The sequence below is a fragment of the Tauraco erythrolophus genome, chromosome 14 (genome assembly GCF_009769465.1).
Source record: "Tauraco erythrolophus isolate bTauEry1 chromosome 14, bTauEry1.pri, whole genome shotgun sequence".
NCBI classification, from domain to species: Eukaryota; Metazoa; Chordata; class Aves; order Musophagiformes; family Musophagidae; genus Tauraco; species Tauraco erythrolophus.
The window spans coordinates 1,492,893-1,517,055 of NC_141478.1; the positions used below are offsets into that span (position 1 = coordinate 1,492,893).

Here is a 24,163-nt window from a genome sequence, read left to right on the forward strand (position 1 = left end):
GAGATCATCATAAAGCTCAAGCTAATGGGTTTTTGAGGTTTGGGTTGGGTTTTTTTGAGTGGCTAACCTTGCTTCTTAGCATTTACAGTTGCTTCAGAAAATTCTGTGTTAAGGTTTTACTATAATGAAACAGGGAATAATACATCATTCCTGAAAGAGCTGATATTCAATGCTCCAAATTCTCCATCTATACAGTAGATAACACACAGGCAGCAACACGTTCCCCGAACATCTTAATTTCTGAAAGTGCAACTTTAGACAACAATAAATTCTGTCTCCTGAAAACATGGCCAAACCAATTTATTTTGTGATCAACAAGCTATACGTAATCAAGAGTCTGTAAATCAGATTTTATAAAGTGACACCAGCCAACTGGTTCCCATATCGGGGGACGCCAGCTGATCTTCAACTCTAATAACACAAGCAGCATGAACGAGGTAAAAAGAAAAGGTGGCATACTTGAGATAAGACACTAATTAAAAGCTAATTTCCTTTGGAATTAGCAGTAAGCTTTCTTTAGAAGGAACTCATTACCATGAATTTTATCTGTCACCTCCAATATTTCAAATTCAATATTAACATTTGAAACGCAGCTCGGAAGCCACGCGCGGTTTTCAAGCAAACTTGGTTAAATATTAACTAGATCATCCCAAAGTCCTTCCCTCCCACCACAGGTCTGGGTGCTGCTTCACCCGGATTACAAGCGAGCGCCGAGGCTCACCCACGGCTCCGCGAGCAAGTCCGGTGGCCACGAAGGCAAGGAGGGATTAAAACATTGGCATCACGCGCAGAGGACGTGCCACGTGCCAGCGTGAAGGAGCAGGAAGCAAAAAGGATGCCAAGAGGAGACGAGGGGAAAAAACCAGAAGTAAAAGCTGCAGCTGTGCAGGACGGGGAAGGGAGTGAAGAAAACAGCGCGTGCCGATAGGAAAGCAAATTCACATTTCGTTCTAGAAACGCCAAGTGAAAATCCAGCGTAACTACAGTTGCACCAGGTTTACTTGCATGTGCAAATAGTCCCCCAACACCAGCGTTTATTCCCCAAATTTTATTTAGGAGCATCAGAATTCTAGCATTAAGGGGGAAAAAAAAAAAACAACAACCACCAAGGAGTATCACAAAATGGCAATATTGTAAAAAGGGGAACATCTTCCGACATTTTAGGTCTGCAGCACAAGGCTAAAGTGATGAGTCAACTTGCTTTGAAAAGCAGCAGAAATTACATCTGAAAGTTTTGACTGCGGCTGCGACATGCAAGCCAGCTCCTCAAAAACATTCCCAAGTACTAAAGTAACCAGCGTAAGAAACACCACAAGCAGATGCCTTTTAATCTTACGACTCAATTAAGCCTTCAGAGAAAGACAGCTACTTTAAATGCAACCCCAGTGAAACCAAACTTATTATTTCCCTTTTCCCACCAAAGGAGTAGAGACCCTGAACAGCAAGAACGAAGAACACCACCCAAGCCATCAGGCAGAGAGACCACGAAGCAGCAGTTTGGATTACCACCTGCTCATGCCACAATGGTGCCACAGGCGAGCCTTGCCACTCCTGCCAAATATGATTTTTCAGGGATTTTTTTAACACACCTTACCTATTTCTCCGTGAAGCAGTCACCCAGGACGTTTTGTTTACTGCAGCATGTGCACTAGCCAGTGACTACTGCAGCATGAGCACTAGCCAGTGACTACTGCACCTCTTGTCTTTCCCGCTGGAGTAGCACTATAGACTCAGCATCACAAACGGGAGCACTATTGTTAAAGAATCAATCGGACAATGAAAGAGCTAAGGACACTTGTCTTACAGAAAATTACTGTCAAATGCTGCCAGACCCAGCTTTCCCTCTTTCTGGGCCACCAGCCAGATACTAAGCATTTCAGGTCCCTACTAATTTTTAGCTGTGTTACACGCTGCGTGATACAAAAGGGGCAGCTTCGTCCAGGCGGTGCTTTAGGATGCTTTTATTGATTATTTTAAAAAGAAATAACCACCCTCCCAAACATAGATAGTGACATTATTACCTCATAAAAAGTTAAAGGACTTCCCGAGGCACCACCTGAAGGGACACGTGCCAGTATCTCCTTGTTAAAGCAAGTCTTCCTACCTTATTAGAGCACAATGTCAAAAGCCATTCCACAAGCTGGGCAGACAAAATAGTCCTGGAAGTTGTGCTTTATCTTGGTGAGAAGGGATTCGCTTTTTAAAAACGGTACAAAGAGCACCTGGACAACCAAGATGCCTTTGACCTCAACTATATTTACCCATCAGAAGAGTTGGCGGTCCACTTCAGTGAAAACAGTGTCTTTAAACAAACAGAGTGCAATATTTCACCCAGATTTCACAACTGTGCCAAAGAATATCCTAGTAGGGCAAGATGCCTTTACAAATATATTAAATATTGTTAAGGCTTGTTACAACTGGCCAAGTTTAGAAGTATATAACATCCTTAAAAACCTTTCTTGCTTGGCCAGCTCTAACTAGGAGAACATTAACTACTGGCAACTCCTGTATCTAATGGAACAAGCCAAAAGACTCAAATTCCTAATAGCTAACAAAAAAAAAAAACAGAAACAACCCCAAAATCCCACACTTTTTGTGTCTGAGGTGCTGCATTCCCCTGAAGCCAACAAGCACCGTGAGGAAGAACTGGAAGATCATGCTCCTGTACGTAAACTGATCCTCCTCAACTACCTGGGAAGCTGTGAGGTATTCGCCTTTGCAACACTAAAATTTTGCTTAAAGGCAGAATATATTAGCTCAAGATTTTCATCATTATACTGCTATCATGGACCTTTCTTGCGCTTCTCAAAACGGGCAGAAGCAGAACAGCCCACGGATGCTCAAACTCATCTGCAACTACAGCACAAGCACATCTTATTCGTGTCCTCATGACTTGGCCTTACAACAAAACGCCCCAAATCTCTTTCATTAGGAGAGATCTTCCACAATCTCATGTGCACGGTCTGCAGCAGCCGATCCGCATGCTGTGTTTTGAAAGAAGACACAGTATGTATCACCCTGGAACATACCGTCCTCGTTATCCAAGTACTCACCTGCACTCATTCTAGCTCTTACAAAAAACAAGGATATTGTTTTAATCCCCCCCTTCCTCACGTTGATGAGGTTTTCTCCTCTTCACACTGTTCAAGTGGCTGTGAACTCCAGAATTCTCTTTGAACTGAGTCCCGTTAAGGAGGGTGACTGTTCCCACACTAACACACCTCCAGCACAAAAACCCTGCAGCCTTCCAAACAAAGCTGATTTCATCTCGTTACACCTGCGACAGCACTGGCTTGAAGCACGTGGAGATCCTCCACGTAAACAGGTTCACAGGTGGCCGTGACTTGGCTGATTCCAGCAAAGGAAAACCTGCTGTTTGCCGGCACAGAAGCCGTTCCGGAGCTTGCTTCGACAAAGTTTGACGTGCCTGAACTCCCAGTGAAAAATTAAAGTATCCTGAGCTGAGCTTTATGGACACCTGACGGAGCGTCTCAGCCCTACCGCCTTCGTGTCGCTTTTGTTACACCTCGACATCTCGGGTACGGACACAAACGCGTGCAAAACACCTTGGTGGGGCAGAGGAGCATCCACACCTGAGTGGGAATAATCCAGCACCTGACCAAGTCAGGTTTTCCCCAGGTACGTATCCAGCCTGGTTGCCTGAGCAGTGCGTCATTCCGTACCCGGAGCCGACCTCTGAAAAACACTCGCCCCCCTCTCGCCCAGCAGAAGCTACGTTGCACGACACGTCTAAACACGATTCCTTATTATTCTCCAAGCCTACCCAGATATCATGGAATCACAGCACGGTTTGGGTTGGAAGGGACCACAAACATCATCCAGTTCCAAACCCCCTGCCATGGGCAGGGACACCCTCCACTACACCAGGTTGCCCAAAGCCCCATCCAACCTGGCCTGGAACACTGCCAGGGATGGGGCAGACACAGCTTCTCCGGGCAACCTGTTCCAGTGCCTCACCACCCTCAGAGAGAAGAATTTATTCCATATTTCTGATGTAAATCTCCCCTCTTTCAGTGTAAAGCCATTGCCCCGTGTCCTGTCGCTCCACACCCCAGTCCAAAGCCCCTCATACACAACCCACGCTGCCCCTCACCCGGTAACACCCCCGCACCGCTGCCGCCCCCCCGCCCAGACACACACTGGGTTTTACCGGGATGGGGAGGCCTCAATTAGCGCAATTATTCCTTCTCCAGTTCGGTTCACCTTGAACTGGAGGTTTTCCAGGCAGCACTCACAGCGCTGGAACGCACCAGATGGAAAGCAGAGGGTTTCTCCGCGTGTTCCCGCGAACCACAGCCCGAATTCCTGCCTTTTCCTTACCAGGCTCCGGGAGACACCCCCAACCTCCCCCCTCGGGCCGCGCGTGCCCAGGCACCGCCGCCACCCACCCGGGCAGCCCCAGGCCGCTGGATGGCACAACCCGCCGCTCAGACAGCCCCGACGCTGCGGTGACCGGCGACGCGCTGAAGGAAGCGGCGGCCGCGGGGGGGGGTCGCCTGGAGCTGAGGAGGGGGCGCGGGGCCGCGGCTCCTCCGGAGGGGCTGCGAGAGGCCTGCCGCGGGAAAGCGGAGGGGCGCCGGGGGAGGGCGGAGGAGCCGCGGGCGGGAGCGCCGGCCGGTCCCTACCTGCGGGGGCGCGGGCCTCGCCGGCGGCGGAACCCCAGCGCCGGCGGGGCGGGGGCGCGCGGAGGGGCCGCGCGGCGCCACGCCCTCCCGCCGCTCCGCCAATGGGAGCGCGGCGGGCGGGACGCGCCGAAGGTTTTGGCCAATGGGAGCGCGCGGCGCCGGGCGCGCGGCGCGCCGTGACAGAGGCGCCGGCGGGGCGGAGAGCGGCGGGCGGGAGGGGCCGCGGCACCGGGAGCACCGGGCTCACAGCGGCGCCGCTCTCGCCCCCACATCCACCCGGCGGGCAGCCCCTGTGCCGCCCCCACTCCGTTCCCCCCTCAGCCACGGCCTCACCCCATCCTGCTCCAGACACCGGCGCGCCCCTACCTGCGCGGTGCCGCCGACATGAGGGGCGGGGCGGGGCGGGCGGCGGGGCCTCGCGCGGAGCGGCGGTGCTCGGCGGCCGCGGCGGAACCCCAGCGCCGGGGGCGGGGGCGTGCGGCGAGGTGGGGGGGGGAACGGGCGGCCCGGCCCCGCCCCGCCCCGCCCCTACTTCCCGCGAGAACGGCGGGTCTGGGCGGGGCTTGCGGCTGGCCAATGGCGTGCGCGGAGCCAGAGGGGCGGGCCTGCCGGGCGAGAGGGGCTGCCTATTGGCTGCGCCTTGCCCCGCCCCTTGGCCGCGCGCACGTGGCGGGGGCGCGGGGCGGAGCGGCGGGCGTGGCGCGATCGTGGCGGGGTGAGCGGTCCCGTGATTGGGGTTTTGTTTGTTTTTTTTTTTTAATTAAAATAATCGGTGAGGGATATTTTTCTTAATTAAAATAACCTGTACGCCTTTTAGCAATCCCGTAGCAAAACGCGCCTTTGCCGTGGGGCGTTCGTGTTCCCGCCGCGGACCGACGGCCCCGACCGGGCGTTGCTCCGGTGCGGGCGGTGTGCCCCCCCCCCCCGCTCCCCGCTCCGCTGCTTTCAGCGCGCCAATTCCCTCGGTAAGACCTGGCGGGTGGCTGGTGTGCCGCCGCAGCCTGGCCTCGGATTGCCCAGCAGTTGCATACTTCACCTGTTGCAAAATTTATTCTGCTTTTTTTTTGTTCCCTCTTAAAATAAAGGTAATTGCTGCGTGAACTGGATTTTACCTGCTCCTTTTCAGCACGCTGAAATCGCCTCCGTAACCCTTTGCTGTAACGTTAGATGACGTGTGACCGCGTGTGACACCACCCTGTGTGTTCTCGGAGATGTCCAAGCCAGAGAGATCCAAACGCTCCCCCCAGAAATAAAACAACTCATCCCTGTGCAGGGAACGGACACCGAATTTCCCTTCTTTTAGCTTTTGCCTGCAGCTTCTGTAAAGCTGTTTTGCTCTGCAAAAGCAGCACTTGGCCATCCAAAGGCTGGATCCTGCCGGGATGGATTCACACAACATTGCATGATGCTTCTTGCAAAACCCTCCTTTGTGTTTTGCAGCCTTGTCCTCTCCTCTCCTGCCCATGGGGCAGCGATTTGCTGCCCCACTCCCCTTCCCCTGCACCCACGATCCAACCCCAGGGGCTGGTTTTCCCCGGAGCTCAACCACCAGCTCCAAAAAAGACTTTGCTCAGCGCTGGTGCTGCGACAACGGGGGCCACATCTCGGAGCAGGATGATGAAGGAGCTGTGGGAGCAGCGTGGTGCTCTGGGGCGCGTGAGCTGAGCATGGGGCCCGTTGCATCTCCCGGCTGCATGGGCTGGATTGACTCTCCCAGCCCAGTTTGTGTGCAGGTTGCACGGAGGTGCTGGACACGGGGGCTCGCCCGCATCATCCAAGCCCACCTGCCTCTGCAGCTTCTCTGCCACTGCAGACTCCCTGTGCTAAAATCCAGGTTTCGGGATCTCCAGCTGGAAACAGTGGATTGACCTTCCCCTGATTTTGATGTAACCAAGTAAGAAGATGCTCAACGAGTGTCTTAATGACTGTATTATCTTCATTACTCATTAGCAGACCCAGGAACGTATTTACTAGACGTGAGGACTCGGCGTTGCCGTGCCACCTTCCCCGCGTCGCCCTGCGGTTGCAAAGCATGGTTCTTCGGTCTTATCTCCTCCAGTGCCAACACGAGAGCCCCGGCACAAGGTGTGCGAGGTCTGGGAAACCAGCAGCAGCGGAAGGGGGTGCATTTGGGGGCATTTTGTGGGTGCCCTTAAGGAAAAATATGTGTGAAAAGTGCAGAGCTGGATGCTGACCTTCGGTTGTGTCGCACGAGCTGGTGAAGGTCGTGCGCCGCAGGGACCTCTCAAACGATGGGATTCTGGTGGCTTTGCAAAGCAGGAATACTGGGAAAAGAATTATCCCTTTAGCTTGGCCCAAAGATTGTTTCCATGGCAATAAACACACGTACACACCCCACTCCTTTGTCTAGGTTAGTCTTATTTGTCACACTCCATGAAAACAAAATCACAGGGTAAAATGCAAAAGAGATTTTAAGATAATGAAAGGTTATTGCTGTTCCTCTTTGTGCACGGAGCCAGCCGAGCCGGGAAATTTCCATTGCAAATGAGTTCAAAATCCCACTGATGCTTTTGCATACTTTGGAGGATGTAATAGGTCGAGCAGAATACATCTTTCTGCTTTCATGTAAGAAGTTCTTGAAGTGCTGTACGGGAGGTATCGTTAAATGAAAAAAAAAAAAAAAATAACGCCAGTTTCCTTCATTAAAATGCAAAAGTGAAAATAAAGTGTCAAGGTAAAACTTTAAGGCCTGTCTCTGCCAGCCCCACGCCAGCGTGCCAGCACGTTGGCCACCCTGCCTTGTTTAAGTGCTGCTGGGAGTCTACAAAAACAAAAATAAAATAGTGTCCTCAAAGTGTATTGTGAAGAAATATCACAGGTGCTCTGGTTCCAGCGCGGGATAAATGATTTCACCAGAGGCCTCGTCTACCATAATGCATTTAAACAGAGCTTAGAAGATGCAGTTCATAAAAAAATTTACATTGCAATTATTATCTTGTTCCAGATTAGCTGCCGGCCCCTGTCTGCGGAATCCTTTCCCTCCGCCAGCCCGATGCCGAGCTCCGTTATTCTCCTTTCAGCCTCCTCCTGCACTGGGCTCTAAGCTGGTGATTCATGTATTAATATGTGGTTATTAGATGACTCCTCTACCTCCACTGCTGCTATCTGTCTCTGGCAATGGAAGCAGGAAATGAATTCTTAAAACCTCAGGAACAAATAGTCCGCGCACGGAGATCAATCCTGCTCCCGCTGACGTCAATGGAAACATTTCCATCGGCTTCAACAGGGGCAGAATTAGTCCTATATATCAGATATTAGCTTGATTTATAACCTCGCAAAGCTCCGTGTAGCTGAAGGGGGAAAGCTCTATTTGTTCCAAATAACTCATGGGAATTCAGTGACTGTCAAAGATATTTCTCTTTCGGGGTGGGGGACCCAACTATTGGGGCCGTTGGCTGTGAACAGGGGGTGCCCATGATGTGGGGAGCATCCCAGCCCCGCTCAGCTGCTGTGGCAAGTTAGTTTAATTAACTCTAATTAAACAACTCCGTCTCATCCGCCTCAAAAGGCCGGAGGGCAGCAGAGGGAAACGCGGCCGCTCAGCCTCTCGCTCCCCCCCCTGCCATGGGACGGTCCCCGACCCTCCTCCTGCAGGGAATCACCACTTTCAAAACAGTTTTTGCTGCCCCAAAATAAGAATTTCATTCCAAACTGAACCACTGTGGCCGCACACGGTGCATCGCGGCAGCCGCGCCGGGCATAAAGAAAAGCCCCAAATATCATGGAACCATTTAGGTTGGAAAAGACCTTTAAGGATCATTTTCTTATTGCGGTGCTCAGGCACAAACACTGCTGGGGCTCACCACCCCCCATCCTGCCAGCGGTGGGGATGGAACGGCAACGGAGGGAGGACGAAACAGCTCCAGTGTCCTTCCAACCCCACACACCCCATCACAAACAGAGAATCAGAGAAGGGTTTGGGTTGGAAGGGACCTCAAAGACCATCCAGTTCCGACCCCCCTGCCATGGGCAGGGACACTCTCCACTACACCAGGTTGGTCAAAGCCCCATCCAACCTGGCCTTGAACACTGCCAGGGATGGGGCAGCCACAGATTCTCTGGACAATCCAGTCCAGTGCCTCACCACCCTCAGTGCAAAAACTTTCTTCCTTAGATCTCATGTAAATCTCCCCTCTTTCAGTTTAAAGCCATCACCCCTTGTCCTATCACTACACACCCTTGTCCAAAGCCCCTCTCCAGCTTTCCTGTAGCCCCTTTAGGCACTGGAAGGTGCTGGAAGGTCTCCCCGGAGCCTTCTCTTCTCCAGGCTGAACAGCCCCAACTCTCTCAGCCTGTCTCCATGGCAGAGGTGCTCCAGCCCTCACATCATCTCCGTGGCCTCCTCTGGACCCGCTCTAACAGCTCCATGTCCTTCTCACGTTGGGGACCCCGGAGCTGAAGGCAGCACTGCAGGGGGGTCTCACAGAGCAGAGCAGAGGGGCAGAATCCCCTCCCTCGACCTCCTGCCCATGCTGCTGTGGATGCAGCCCAGAACACGGTTGGCTTTCTGGGCTCAGCCTCTCCAGCTGTGCCCGAGGAGGCATCTAACACCTGGGTGCTGCCACCGTTATTTGCAGGACCCTCCCCCCATCCTCCTTATGTTCATGGTCCTACATACCATGGCCCTTCCCCTGTCCCTGGCACCCCCCCAGTCCCCAGCTCCACCAGTTTGGGACCAGTTGTGCTGGTGACAGGAGGGGCACATCATGCCCCCTCCCTGTACAAAATCTCACACCCAAACTCCCGGCTCTGGAGCATCTCCCTGCCCTGCCCCACCAGGCAGAGGGAACAAGAAGACCCAGAAATCACCACTGGACCATCGTTTTCCTAATTAGAAGCCATCAGCTAATGAGATATCATCCAAGCAAAATATTAGGAGTCGCATAATAATTATATCGATGAAATCAACAACAATTTAACAGCAAAGGTTAATTACATTTATTTAAAAATCTGATAGACAAAATGATGCTCAAACAGTTGGGCAGACTAATTGAAAGCTAATGTTGCTCCTAAATTGAATTTCAAATGAATTTTACATCCATAGTTCATTTTGCTAATTTCATTCCCTGTATCCTGCAATTTGTTGGCAGTGATTGATTACTTAAGTGACTAATATCTATGTACCAGGACCACTTAGTAATAGAATACACCAAGTGTGATCGTACTGTTAATAAATACAGTTTCTTTAAGGTTTTCCCTCTCTGTCTGGGTTTTGGAGGAGCAGGGACATGGTGCCAGGGCACGTGAGCTCCGATTTTAGTTTCTTCTTACCAACAGGTTGCAAAATCCTACGAGGGGAGGTTGCTGCCCCTCGCAGCCCCCCTGCAGCGCTGATACACGGCAGCCCTTCGTCCCCTCTCGAATCCTCATTTTCATCCGTCAGTGGATGAAAATTTATAGATTGAGGGTTTCTCAGGGATTCTCCTACGTGCAATATTCCGTGCAAGAGGTGCTGCAGCCCCGGTGCCCTCAGCCAACCCTCTCCAACCTGAAACCCAAGCGCTGCTGCCTCTTCTCAGCAGCCTCGAAGCATCCGCTGCTGCGGGATGGATGCAATTATATCTTAATAAAATTTTAATACGGGGAATTATGCACTTTGCATCCAACCAACAATTAGCTGTTGCTATGCTACAGCCGGAGTGTAATCACAATAATGAAGCCAGCCAAGGGAAGGCATTAATCAGGAGGTATATCATTATCCACCCTCCCCCCCTGCCTCCCCAGCTCCTCATGCGGAGCCTCCTGTTGCTTTAACGTGAAAAAGAACCCCAAAATAAAGCAGACCCCAGGCTTGAGGGGAGCAGCCCCTCTTTGGGAACCGTTTCCCATCCCACCTGCTGCTTGGTTTGGCCAAGGAGCCACAGCTGCCTGTACCCCATTTCTCCATACCCGCTCCAGGGCCAAAACCCCACGAGCAGCAGCAATTCCCACTCCCCCTCCCCAACTTTCACATCTTTTTAATCATTTATTCCTCCGATCCAAAGGAAACATCCGACGAACCGGAGATGGCAGGGAGGGAAACCGGCAGCTGACGGCGCTTCTGTGGCTGGAAAGGGGAAGAAAATCATTAATTTTTCATCGCCGCGGCTGGGACTTGAGCAGCTCAGGATTCGTCATGTCAGCGGTGACCTTGATGTTGTCTTTGTCCTCCCTTGGAGAACGTTTTCCCCCATCATCTGCTGAGCATCATCCTGCCTTTCCTGCCCACCAGCAATGGAAAACACCTCCTAAAATGTGTTGGGAAGGGGGCACACCCCCAAAACGAGCAACCAAAGACTGGCGGATTTTGTGCTGGTGGGCATCCCACCAAGCTAGCAGCCCCATTTCTTGGGTGTTTTTCCATGCTTTTCCCCCAAATTCCTCTGCTTTGGGTGCCCTGATGCCATGCTGCCGAAAAAAGAGCGAAATCAGTTGGTTTTGGGGGGTTTTGTTGGGTCTTTTTTAGGAGCCACTGCAAGCACTGGAGCGCTGGGGCACCGGAATGATTCATTCTGTTTGGAATTGCTTTGAAACACGGGGAGGATGGGGAGATGTAATTAACTCTTTTTTTTTTTTTTTTTTTAGGGTTGGGTTGAGTGTGTTTTCCTGGACCACGTGACGCTGCCACGTATAGCCACAATTTTTTTTTTTTTTTCTGGTGTCTTCAGCAATGGGAAAGCGTAGATGTGTGCGCAGGAATGGAGTCAATCCGGGAGCATAGCTGAAAGATATCCCTAAACAACTGTAATTCCATGTGCAGGGGTGGGTATTTCTATCCCAGCAAACCCCAGGAGGCTGCAGCTGTCCTGATTTTCCCTTGGACGTGGCGAGCAGGATCTTACATCATCCCCTGATTGAAGCAGTGCCCTTAATTACGGCGCGTGGGCTGGCGTTGCGGCGACGCTGGTGAACGGTCCGTGCTGAAGAGGATCAGCCCATGGGTTTGGGGGGGGGAGGCACGTCCAGGTTCTGTTTTGCAGCGCAGAGGAAACCTGAGCAGGATTGGTTTCCTGGGCCAAAGCTTGGAAGGGGACGCGGAGCGGCGCTGGGGAGCGTGGAGAGGAGGAGACACTTCGCAGAGAGAGGTGAAGCTGGGGAATACATCGTCAGAGGGATGCGGTGGGATGAAGAGGAAGAGGGAGATCCTCTCCTGCGCTGCTGCAGCTGGAGGAGCTCAGCTCGCTGACCTGCCTTACGTTTCCATCCCGCTGATGGAGGAGGCACGGAGCCCTCGTTAGCCAGGGTTAAGAAAGATTGACACTTGGCTTTGGGATCTTCACCTCGTGCTGTGTGTTCGCGGGGCGCTGGGAGCTCTCCGCTGCCTCGGCATCCATCACGTGTCAGTGCTGGATGTGACCCGGGGGATGTGACCCAGCCCATCCATCACGCTGTCCGAAGCAGATTGAGCCACGGAGTTTGTGTCGCGGCTCCCACGTCAAATGGTTTCTCCTCTCCGGCTCCAGGTTTCACCGTCTCGCTGGAGGCGGTAGCACAGCCCAGCTCCTCACCACCTCCCACCGCAGCCTCGGGTCTAGGCTGAGTGATGAGGTCGGTGGTCCCCGTGCTGCCATCCCAGCAGGTCCAGGATGAGGCCGGCAGAGCGGACTGGGGACCACAAGGTGCAGGTTGCCACGCTCTTTCCTCCGCCGTGGGCTCCCACTGCAGCGAGGGGTGCGATCCTGCCCCGTGGCATGGCTGGGTGCTCAGAGCCCTCCCTGGGCACGGGTCCCTCGGCACCCACGTTGCACCCTGGGGTGCCAGGCTGCGCTGGCTCGGTGGGATGGCCGGGAGCACGCCGTGCTGGCAGCGGGCTGCTCCTCCGGCTCGGAGCAGCCTTTGCTTTCCCTTCGGGTGGCTTTTTGCCATCAGATGAGGGTCTCATCTGCCTTAATCTTTCCTTTTTACTTTTTTACACAAAAGCATCAGCGTATCACACAGGTGGCCCGTATGGGCCGTGTGAATCAGCCAGCGAAGGCGGCTTCACGTGAGTGTATCAGAGATAAGCAAGAAATTTTTTACACCGAGGGTGGTGAGGCACTGGCACAGGTTGCCCAGAGAAGCTGTGGCTGCCCCATCCCTGGAAGTGTTCAAGGCCAGGTTGGATGGGGCTTTGGGCAACCTGGTGTAGTGGAGGGTGTCCCTGCCCATGGCAGGGGGCTTGGAACTGGATGGTCTTGAAGGTCCCTTCCCACCAGCACCATGGGTCACACATGGGGGCATCCCCGGACCCTGGGGTCCAGCATTTTGGAGGTGACTCCATCCCACCAGCCATCCCGAGGTGGGTGGGCTGTGCTGGGCAGCCAAAATAATCTGTTTTCCTGATGCAAAAAGAGGCAAACCCCCTTCTGCGCTGCAAACTGGGGCTGGGACGGGGCGGGGGGGGGCTGCCAAATTATTTATCTTTGCAGAAAAATGCCCGGTGCCCTCTGGAAAGGCGCAGCCGGAGCTGCTGGGGCTGCCCCGGGGTGCGGGACCGGGCTCGGGGCGGGTGCGGGGGGGCAGCGGGGAGGACAGGTCTGCCCTCGGGCAGGGGGGCCGGGGGGGACCCGGACCAGCGCAGAGCTGGTTCTCGGTCCCAGTTGCCGAGTCTGCAGTGCCCTCCTGTGGGCACCGCACCGCCGGCGGGGCACGGCCGCCCACCGGCCCCGGGGCTGCGGGACCCCGGCCCCGCCACCCCGAACCCGGCAAAGCGATGGAGGATACTTGTCCCCTCCATCCCAAAGAGCTCCATCCTAAAGCCCTGCAAGATGCTCCAGGACCCCATCCCCTCCGTCCCCAAGTCCTGCAAGGTGGTGCAGGACCCTGTCCCCCCATCCCAAAGTGCTCTGGGACACTGGTCCTTTCCCTCTCAAAACTGCACAGATGCTCCAGGACACCCTGAATGGCTCCAAGACCCCATCCCCTCCACCCTGAACCCTGCAAGGTGATGGACGATGCTTGTCCCCTCCACCCCAAAGGGCTCCATCCCAGAGCCCTACAAGGTGCTCCAGGACCCCAACCTCTCCATCCCAAAGTCCTGCAAGGTGACAGAGGATGCTTGTCCCCTCCATCCCAAACCCCTGAAAGGTGACACAGGGCCCCATCCTTTCTGCCCCAAAGCTCTGCAAAGTGCTTCAGGACCCAGTCCCCCCTCATCCCAAAGTGCTCTGGGACACTAGTCCTTTCCCTCTCAAAACCCCTGCACAGATGCTCCAGGACACCCCAAATGGCTCCAAGACCCCATCCCCTCCATCCCAAAGCCCCATGGCCTGGCTCGGCCCCTTCCCCTCCCTGTCCCTTGCTCACCATGCATCCCACCCTGCCCAGTTCTGACCCACACAGACGGTGCAGCAGGATCCGGCCGCTGCAGCCCATCACCCCGCATCAGGGCTGGCAGGGGCAGGCAGGGCGGAAGGGGTTAGAAGTTTTCTTTGAAGAATTGGAAGCCAAAGTGCTCGCAGTGTGCCCTGATGACTTTGGCAAGTGCCGGCGAGCCGCAGAAGAAGACCTGGACTTTCCCTTTCTTCTCCTCCGCCACCTTCCCAAACACCTAGGGCACAGGTGGAAGGAGAAGATCACCTCCTGCCCCCAGGATGGCCAGATCCCTGCCAGCTTTGGCACCTGCTGCCTGGCACAACTCAGCCTCCCTGAGACCCCGTGGCACTCGCTTTCCCGTGGGAGGAAGAGGCTTCCCCAGGTCTGGATATCCCGGTGCATCCTCCCGCACCAAAACAGGGCTCTCCCATGGTGTCCCCAGCAAAAAGCTGGTTTGGTGACACGACTCCCTTCCCACGAGCAGGATTTTAGCAGCGGGGCACGGCCAGCCCTCACCTTGCTCCAGTCGGGGCGGCCGGGCTGGGTCCTGGTCCGCAGCCCCGTGATGGAGTCCCTCTGCTCCTTGGCGGCCAGCAGGTCCAGGGCCACCTGCAGCCCGACGGCCTTCACGTCGTTCTTGCCGAGGGCCGACGTCATGTACATGTGCATCTCCAAAAACCGCCCTGGGGTGTTGGAGGGGACCCCGGCTGCAGATGGGGGGGGTCCAGCCCCAAACCGTGCCCCCTGGGCTCTCCCAGAGCAATGCCAAGCAGGGGGGTCAGGGGGCTGTGCTGGCCACCCCCTGCCTCCCGCTCACCTCCCGGCTCCTGCTCAGCCTGCTCCATCTCCAGCTTGGTTAACAGGCTGACAAACCACTCAAAGTGCTTCTGGTCCCGGTTTATCCAGATGAAATCAACCTGAAAGATTGCAGCAGCCTCTGCCTCGGAGCTGGTGGGCAGTGCCGGGGCCAAATCCACCCCCCCACTGCCCTAGACCTCCCGGATCGGGAAGAGATGCTCACAGGCTGTATCCCCACCCCAGGACCCTGCAGCCCTCCTGCCCCCCATCCCCTTGGTCCTGCATCCGCCTCCACCCGTTCCTACCTTCCTGAGCGTCATCTCCTCGTCCCGCACGTCCTCGCACCACGAGTAGTGGCAGCTGGGGCAGCTCTGCTTTCGCCGGCGGTACCTGTATGGGCAGATGCAGCCCTGCCTGCCCCTGCCTGCCCCCTGCCTCCCCCACCACCTGCACCCCTCAGACCCCAGCAGACCTTTGCAGGGACACCCTGAGCACCCATTCCTCCCCAGCTCTGGTCTGTGCCCCTGGCCAACCTCCTGCCAGTGGGTTTCCTGCACCAGGGGGAGAGCCTGGCACCCAGGGAAGACTCGTGGCCATGTGTTATGAGCCCCAATGCTAAAAGTGAGGAGAAACCACGATGGTTGCTGCCCCAGGGCACTCATCCTGCAGGGGAAGTGTCAAAGGACAGGTCTACCATGCCATACATCACGTCTTGGGCATCCCAGAACCACGTCCGAGCTCGCGTTGGGGTCCGCTGGCACGGCTGCAGCCTGAGCTGCTGCCACAGCACCAACCTGTACATGATGCTCTGCAGAATGGAGGCGAAGGGGGTGATGCCAATGCCGGCGCCGATGAGCACGGCGTGCTCCGAGGTGAAGATCCTCCGCGTCGGGGTCCCGTAGGGACCGTCGATGTAGCACTAGGAGAGAGGAGAAACAGGGAGAGACCCAGGAGCCTGTGGGTGCTAAAGCAACTCTTAGGCTGCGATGGGAGCAGGGCTGGTGCGCTGCAGGTATAGGGACCCCAGGTGGAATTTGGGGTTTTTTGGGGGGGTTTTGTGAGAGCAGAGGCAGAGGAAAATGGGGCTGGGCAGGAGCACAAAGCCCTCCAGTAGTGCAGGGTTTGCAACAGCCCCAGGCAGGACCATGTGTGCACAGGGGCACACGCGTGGGGTGGCTGGGCACACGCGTGGATCCACCCTGAGGATGCTGAGCACAAAGGGAAGCCAGGGAAGGACCGGGGCATCCCTCACCTTGATGCTGCAGAGCCGATGGGTCTCACCCAGCCCGGTGGAGACCTGCAAGGGAAAGCAGCAGTGACCATCTCCCCCTCCCCATCCCTGACCCCTCCACAACAGCTATCGTTAAACCCACTCCTTCCCTGGGGGGCTTGTGGGGTGTTTTGGGGGGGCTGCACACACCATCCTCCACCACAGCCCTCAAGCCGAGCCCAGTGCAGCGCCCACACCTCCACTGGGACCTCCCACCAGCATCCAGCGCCGGGAACCTGTCACCTGGTGATGTCACTGGGTCGTCATCGGTTGGAGTATTGATTAAAAAGCCAATTAGCCAAATCCCCGCACAAGCTGGGGGTGAGGAAGAGGTTTACAGCGACCGTGAGGGTGCAGGGGGGGGGAGCAGCTGGGGGGGAACCTCTGCTCACCAGGGGAAGAGCAAAAAAGCAGAGAAACTGATTAAAACCAGTGCACATCAATCTGTTATCTGCTCCCCCAGCCCAGACAGAATCAATATCCTGAGGGTGTTTGGTGTCGGGGGATGAAAGTCGCAGCCAGTGGCTCTGTTGCCATGATTTTTATCCCAGGAGTTCCTTTTAAAAAAGCTTTTTAAGGAGCTTTGGCCCATTTGGGGATGAAGCGATGCTCCTGCTCGCATCTCCAGGCTGCTCCTCCGGCCGCTGCTGTGTTGAGGAGAGCACCCCCCTTCCCCACCCCGCAGGCCCCAGGGGCTCTACCCATGCCCCCCCCCCCCCCGGGTATGTGGGGGTCTCGGTGGTGCTGGGCGAGGGTGGCAGATGGGGTGGGAGATGGTGCTCACCCCCTCTGCCAGCAGGTCCTCTCCTGGGGCAGCAGCACTGGTGGCTTTGTATGACATCAGCTGAATGGCTCCGTCCCCGCCAGTGGCCACGGACCCCCCCTCTGAGCCGGCCCTGCTGCTGAGACCTTCCTGGAAGCCAAAGGCCACAGAGTCACTGGATGTGATGGTCACAGGCACCTGGCACCTCATCCAAGAGGGTTGTGTGGCCTCAGGTGGGACACGAAACCCTCCAAGGGTGCCCAAGCACCTTCTGGGGGAGGTGCATCATGAGCGACACCCCCAGCACCCAGCCTGGTGCTGCAGGGGCGGCTGGAAATGGGGGTGACCCCAGCGGGAGCCGCTCGGCACCGCACGTCCAGCCCAGACCCCTCCTCACTTCTTTGCTTTTTTGGAGTTTGATGAGGACAGACCACCTGGGCAGAGCCCTCTGTACATGCCAGGCAAGGATATCACCTTGAGACACCCGTGGGCACCCTGCGGGGTCCTCAGCTTGGCAAAGGCGTCGCCCCCACAAACATCTGCCAACGTTTTAATGTCTAACCTCCACGTTTGCTGAAAGCCGAGCCCCGTCCGCGCCAACCCGTGCCCAGCGCTGGCACCTCTTCCACCTCAGGCTCCCGCTGAGTGGTTCTGGCTCCAGGCTGGGCGATTCGGGCCGCTGGAAATACTCGTACAGCTTGTTGGTCCACTGGCCCAGCGACCTGATGTGCAGCCAGAGGGTCTCTGTGGGATGGAGCGGAGCCGTGGGTGGGCATCCTATGCAAGGATGCCCATGCCGCACAGCTCCAGCCTGGGAATCGTCCCCATGACATCCTTCACATCAGCCCCGGCTGGTAGCAGGGGTTGGTTTGCTCTAACAGCTGGGTGAAGCCCAAATCCCAAACCTTGGGCGCCCATGGATCCAGGCAGGGCAGTCAGGTGCCATTCAGTCCCTGTGCCTTGATTGAAACAGCCCAAAATAGTTTTTATACAGCACTTATGTACAGGTGGAGATGAAGGTGGGTGAGTGGAGATATGCACAGACACGCGCTGCCTGGCTCCATTGGCATGGACACCTCTTTGCATGACCCTCAGAGAGGGGCCAACCACCCAGATGGGGCTCGTGTGATGCAAAACGTTATCCCGGTGATGCAAAACAACATCCTAGTGATGTGAAACATCCCGGTGATGAGAAGCATCCCAGTGATGCAAACCGAGGGAAGGATGGATGATCACCTTGCTGCTCGGGAGCACTGCTGATGGTGAAGGGGTGCCACTCGTAGGTGGCGATGGCCGGGATGTTCAGGTAGACGTAGTCTCCAGGCTTGTAGTGGAAAAACTGGGGTCTCTCGATCACGAGGTGAGTCACCTGGAGGAAAAGGAGATCGGAAAAGTTGGGAGCACCCAGCCAGCACGTCACGCTGGCCGGTCGCTGTCAGGGTGGTCCTTCTGCAGCCCACGAGCACCCAGGTCTGTGCCCCTCGTTTCAAACAGCAGCCACCACGCGACGGACTGGCAGCTTTGACCCGAGAAAGGGGTTTGTTCTCCCATTCGCTGCCCGGCTTCGCTACCAAACAAAAAAATCTCAGTTTGGGCTGGCCACAAACAACAACTTTTTTTAAGAAACCAAGAGTCAAAACAGTTTTCATTTTGTCTCCAGTTGTTCTATGAGTTTAGATTTTTTCCTTTTTTTTTTTTCACTTGAAAAATAGGCAAAAACTCTAAAAGAAAGAAATAACAGCTTGAAAAATAAAAAAAATCACTTGCACCTCTTGCTGCAAACTTTTGCCAACGCAGCCTGAAGCAACCCAAACCCACATATTTTATGTGATTTGTGGCACCTCGTCCCTCCCGTGCTTGGCTGGGGGAGCGTCCCCCTCCCAGCTCGCTGTGCATCGAATGACCAGCATGGTCACCTGCAAAGAGGTTTCACCCCAACCCATGGAACCCTCTGCAAGTATCGAAGGTGTTTCTGGGCACCAGAACGTCTCCTCGGAAGAGGAGAGCGTCAGGAGGGGGGTGGGAAGGGGCGCAGAGACCCCCGCGGGTGCAGACCTTGGAGGGGAGCAGGTTGACCTCCACGATGCGCAGCCCCCCGGCACGCCGCCCAGCCAAGCCAACCGCCTTCTCCAGGGCAAAGAGGCAGCCGGGAATCGCAAACCACTTCCAGAAGTGGGGGCCGTGGAGGATGAGGAGGGTCCAGACAGAGATGTAGGAGAGGTGGGTCCAATAGAAGACCTGTGGGCAGGGAGCAAGGGGTACAGGGGGGATGCTGAGCATGAACTGGAACCGGTGAAGCCAGAGGGTGATTCATGGTGAGGCTGTGCCAGGGCATTGCAGTGGGCAGAGGCAGCTCAAATGATGAAGAAAAGCAGCAAACCCTCAAAACTCCAAATCTGAGGAGCAGAGGGATGTCCAAGGGAGGTATCAGGGGGCACCGCACACCGGTTCATGAGCTCTCCCCACCCATGGGGCAGCACCCAGAGGGGGACCCACCAACCACACCCTCACCCCAGTGCCCCCCTCCCTAAGCTGGAGCATCTTTGGGCACAACTGGGGTTTCATGGTGGGACCCACCTCGAAGTGGCCGCTCCGACGGACGCAGGGGCTGGAGAAGACGAGCATGGCAGCCAGCAGCCCCTGCAGCGCCAGCCCTGTCTGCGAGGCCGTGCCCCCCAGGCCCCCCACTCCGGGCCGGGCTGACAAGAGGTATTCGGTGAGGATATGGCGCCCGTCGCGCTGTGCCAACCTGCCTGGGCACATGCATGGTCAGGATGGGGTGCAGGGCACCCACCTGCTGCCCACCCAGACTTCTGCTGCACCCACCGACCTGCTGCCCATTATTGATTTTTAATTAAGAAAGACACAAGTGCCTCGCTGGGGGTTGGGACTGGGCGGTCTAAAGGTCCCATCCAACCCAACCCGCGCGGTGATTCTACAACATTTGGAAAAATGCAACAATTCCTGCTTTCCAGGGCCCATTTTTGGGCTCAGCATCGTGGCGGGCGGGGGGCGTTTCACGGGAGGGTGGGTAGTGCCAGCAGACGCGCCACAACCCCCCCCCTGCCATGTGCTGCTCATGCCCCCGGGCAGAGGGTGCAGCGCCGGGCACCTGCCGTGGGTGCGGGGGGCCGTGGGGCACAGACCCCACTCCGGAGCTGCAGGGGGGCGGGTGGGGGGTGTCGTTGGCCACTAGAGGGGGGTAACAGACCGGGCACGGGCTGCGGCACCGCGCGCCCTCACGCTGCCTGCGCCCTGCCTGCATCCTGCCTGCGCTCTCGTATACCTCCCCCCCGGGCGTTTGGACCCCCCCACTCCGGTCCTTGCATCCCCCTCCCTGGGACATGAGCTTCCTCCCTGGGACACCTATATCCCACCCCCGGGGACACCTGTAACCCTCTGCGACATGAGCATCCCTCCCCCTCGGGACGCTTGCAGCCCCCCAGGACACAAACTTCCCCCCTGGGACATGAGCATCCCACACCCCCCCCCCCCAGACACCACCAACCCCCCTGGGACATGGATGTGCCTTCCCTGGGACATCTGCACCCCCCGGGACACCAGCATCCTCCCTCGGGGCCCGCTCCAGGCTGCCGCAGCTGATGATCAGTGCAGGGGGGGTGATGCCCCCTGCACCGAGGGGCATTTTCCACTTTAGCAGAGGGAGTGGAAGGGGAGGCACCCACGGGGCGTGTCAGGGCAGGTGTTACCCGAGGTAAAGCCATTGCAGGTTGGGACCCAAAGGGCCCCCCGTGCCCGGGAGCTGCCACTTACTGAAGTTGGCGACGTGGGCGCCTGTGTGAACAGCTGCCAGTGCCAGCACCACGTACCCCACGAGCTGGTGGAAAACTACATGCTGGTCCAGCGGCAAAACCTTGGCGATGGGGGTAGCTCGCAGCCAGGTCAGGCACCTCCGCAGCATCAGCACCTCCGGGAGAGGGAGAGGAGCAGTCCGAGATGCCAGGGGGCAATCAGAGGTGGTGGGGGGGCTCACCCAGGGGCTGGTCCCCTGGGGCTCCAGGGCCAGCTCCCGCTAATGCAGGGCTGCCCAGAGAAGCTGTGGCTGCCCCATCCCTGGCAGTGTTCAAGGCCAGGTTGGATGAGGCTTTGAGCAACCTGGTGTAGTGGAGGGTGTCCCTGCCCATGGCAGGGGGGTTGGAACTGGATGGTCTTGAAGGTCCCTTCCAACCCAAACCATTCCACGATTCTAGGGTGTCAGCCTGGGGAGCACCCAGAGGCAGAAATCCAGGACCCATCTGCAGGGTGCCCGGACTGCCCTTGTCCCAAAGAGCTCATAACCTCCCCAACCCATTATTTACACAGAATTATTTAGAGGAGGCAGTCTGGTCCCACAACGGCAAATCCCACCGGTTCCAATTACTGCCCTCCAAAGAGCCCCTGGCACAGGGACACGGTCCCAGTGCAAACGTGACTGTAAACAGCCCAGGCAACCATCACCCCGCGCCCCCCGCAAGCTCAGCACCCCTCCTGGCACCGGGCACTCACTGCGAGGAAGGCACAGTTGAAGTTCAGGCACTGCCCACAGCCACGGGCCACCAGCACCCATCCACCGAGGCCGGCGTGCCACAGGGCGCCCAGGGTGAAGAGCAGGAGGTTGAGGCTGGCGTAGCCTCCTAGGAAGGCGAGTTTGCCACGGTGGTTGTGCCAGTACAGACGGGTCAGGCAGCGTGGGCGGCGGGTGCTCTCAGTGGGTGGCGGGGGCTTCAGCCAGCTCGCTGCGCTGGGAGCAAAGGCTGTGAGTGCTCCTTGCCCGGAGAAACTGGGGAAGCTGGGGCATCGTCCCTGCACCCAGGCTGGCACCCAGCCCTGCATCTGAGCCCTGTACCCTTCCCAATACCATCCCTGCAACTATCCCAGCACCATCCCTGCATCAGCCCTGCATCTGAGCACTGCACCCATCCCAACACCATCCTTGCACCCACCCTAGCATCTACTCCTGCATCCAAGGCCAGCACCCATCCCTATGGCATCTGTGCACCCATCCCAACACCATCCCTGCACCTGAGCACTGCACCCATCTCAACACCATCCTTGCACCTTGCATCCAAGGCCAGCACCCAGTGGGGCATCATCCTTGCACCCATCCTTGCATGCGAGCCCTGCACCCATCCCAGTGCCATCCCTGTAATCATTCCAGCACCATTCCTGCACCCATCCCTGCACCTGAGCACTGCACCCATGCCAATGCCATCCCTGGAGCCGTCCCAGCACCCAGCTCTGCATCCAAGCCCCGCACCCAGCTTGGCACCATGAGGCACCTGAGTTGCTCCCGGTGCTGGCCAAGCACCTCGTGGTCTGGGCACCCCATAAGAGCCTTGAGATGAGCATAAATCCCACACTCCTCCCTCCACGCAGGAAGAAAAAGGTGCTCGGAAGGGAACCTGCAACCCTGCGGAGCTGCCGGAGGGACCCACCGCTGCAGCTACCTGATGGTCAGGTTCTCCATGACCTCTGGGAAACCCTCCAGCTCCTCCCTGAGCTCCTCGAAGGTGATGGAGCCGCTGCGGTCCTTGTCGGTGGCCTCGAAGAGGGCGGAGGTGAGGGCTGCCAGGCGCTCCTCGGGCAGGGCGATCGCGCTCTCCCGCAGGCAGCACCGCAGCACCGCGCGCAGCTCGTCCGCCTCGATGGAGCCGCTGCCTGCGCGGGGCGAGCGGGCACCACGGTGGGTCGGGGACCCCATTAACCCCACGGATTCACCGCCGTTTCGCGCTTTGAACGCAGAAATCGCCTCCCTTCCTCCCATGTGGGAGCTTCAGGAGGAGACGGTGCCCCAGGCGGAGCGAGGACTGTGCCGTTGCTCCTAAATCTCCAAATCAGTGGATTTTAAACCCGACTGGCACTTGGGCTGTGGCCACTGCGTTGCCATGGGGCGGCCGGGCACGAGAGCAGAGCAGATGGGCGAGTGGCTCAGCGCTCAGTCCTTCGGCCGGCGTTTTATGCCCAGGCAGGTCAGAGCAGGAAAAGCAGCTCAAGAAGAGCTTTGCTTTGGTTATTTCCAGCTTTCCCAGTTGGTGGAGGAAGAAGAGAGCATGCTGGGATCCATAAATATCAATAGGATTGAGGGCTGATATTGGAGTGGGGCAGAGACCACTCCTCTCCGCAGCCAAAGGGGAAATTTTGGGGGAAATCCTGACACGCAGCCGGTTCAATTGCTGGCTTTCAGATGGATTTTTGACGCTTTCATCCCGGGACGAAGGCAACGGCGTTACACCAGAGAGATACTTACCGTTTAACGAAGATCCAGCTGTGAAGACCCACCTACCCCATCCCCCAGCTGTGCTTCACCTGCCAGGGGCCGTGACGCCCTCGCGAATCGCAACCCGATTTCAAAAAAAAAAAAAAAATACAAATTCATCTGCTTTTCATCACCTTACCATCCACGTCGTAAACCTGGAAGAGGAATCTCAGCTTGTCCGTCTCGTTCCCGTGTACGAGCAGGCTCAGGGCTTCCAGCAGCTCCTCCAAACTAATGGTCCCGCTCCCGTCCGAGTCGAACAGCGCGAAGAACCTCTCGGCGAAGAAGGACTGCGGGGAGGAGGGCAATGCTCTCGCCAGCGGTGGGATGCACGGCACCGGCCGGGAGGGAATATTTCCTGGGAATAGCCCAGACAAACTGCAGATCCCCAATCGATTTTGTGTTGTGGATGGTTAATCCGCGTTTTCCCCTCCTGCCTGCGGCACAGCACCGCCAAGTTTCTCTCTCCCTCTCTCGCACAACATCACACAATTCTATTTTTTAAGCTTCATCTTCTCTAAATACAACAAGGGACCACAGCTCAGTGTCGGGCTGCTGAGCCCCTTGGCACATCCCAGCCCCTCCGCGGCATCACTCACCTCCTTCACCTGCAGAGCAGTTTTGAACTCTTCCAGGTCGATTTCTTTGTCCTCCCCTGCGATGTTCCCGAACTGCTTCGTCACCCACTGCAGCCACTCGGCATCCTCGGCCACGCTCATGGTGCGGGAACCTGCGGGAGGGCCGTGCTGGGTTTATGGGAGGGGCTGCAGAAATGGCCCCTGTAAGTAGCTGTGAAAAAGCTTCCCCAGCTCCAGAACCAGTCGGATAGGTCAGACATGCACATGGGTCGGGGCAGTCCCAAACACAAGTACCGGCTGGGCAGAGAATGGATCAAGAGCAGCTGGAAGGAGGAGGACTTGGGGTGCTGGTTGATGAGAAGCTCAACATGAGGACTCCTTACACTTTTTTCCCCTGCTCCAGTGGATCCCCTCCTCACGGGACAGTCCACAGACTTCCCCAACGTGAGTCCTTCCTGCAGGATGCAATCATAAAATCACAGAATGGTTTGGGTTGGAAGGGACCTCAAAGACCATCCAGTTCCAACCCCCCTGCCATGGGCAGGGACACCCTCCACC

At 56.7% G+C, this 24,163-nt stretch overlaps 1 protein-coding gene across 2 annotated transcripts; it reads right to left on the bottom strand.

Moving 5' to 3' along the window:
* Positions 1-14,043: 14,043 nt before the first annotated feature.
* NOX5 (NADPH oxidase 5) lies at positions 14,044-23,746 on the bottom strand. 2 transcript variants are annotated; one of them, XM_086620355.1, is made up of 15 exons: positions 23,627-23,746; positions 23,167-23,317; positions 22,219-22,429; positions 21,278-21,512; positions 20,546-20,699; positions 19,349-19,524; positions 18,827-19,009; positions 18,008-18,140; positions 17,373-17,515; positions 15,991-16,035; positions 15,533-15,657; positions 15,044-15,128; positions 14,758-14,857; positions 14,457-14,623; positions 14,044-14,175 (listed from the first exon to the last, which is right to left on the bottom strand). In XM_086620355.1, exons 1-15 carry the CDS (start codon positions 23,744-23,746, stop codon positions 14,044-14,046), a joined length of 2,160 nt encoding a protein of 719 aa, XP_086476481.1. The 2 variants fall into 2 exon arrangements, with proteins under 2 accessions (XP_086476481.1, XP_086476480.1); XM_086620354.1 differs by having other exon boundaries at positions 22,219-22,520; positions 23,162-23,317.
* Between the last annotated feature and the right edge of the window lie 417 nt (positions 23,747-24,163).

Coding starts and splice junctions, on each gene's coding strand:
- NOX5 (XM_086620354.1), bottom strand. CDS start 23,746: ATGAGCGTGGCCGAGGATGCCGAGTGGCTGCAGTGGGTGACGAAGCAG. Junction 20,700..21,277: donor TCAACTGTGCCTTCCTCGCA/GTGAGTGCCCGG, acceptor CCTCTCCCGGAG/GTGCTGATGCTGCGGAGGTG. Junction 14,858..15,043: donor AGGAGATGACGCTCAGGAAG/GTAGGAACGGGT, acceptor GCAATCTTTCAG/GTTGATTTCATCTGGATAAA.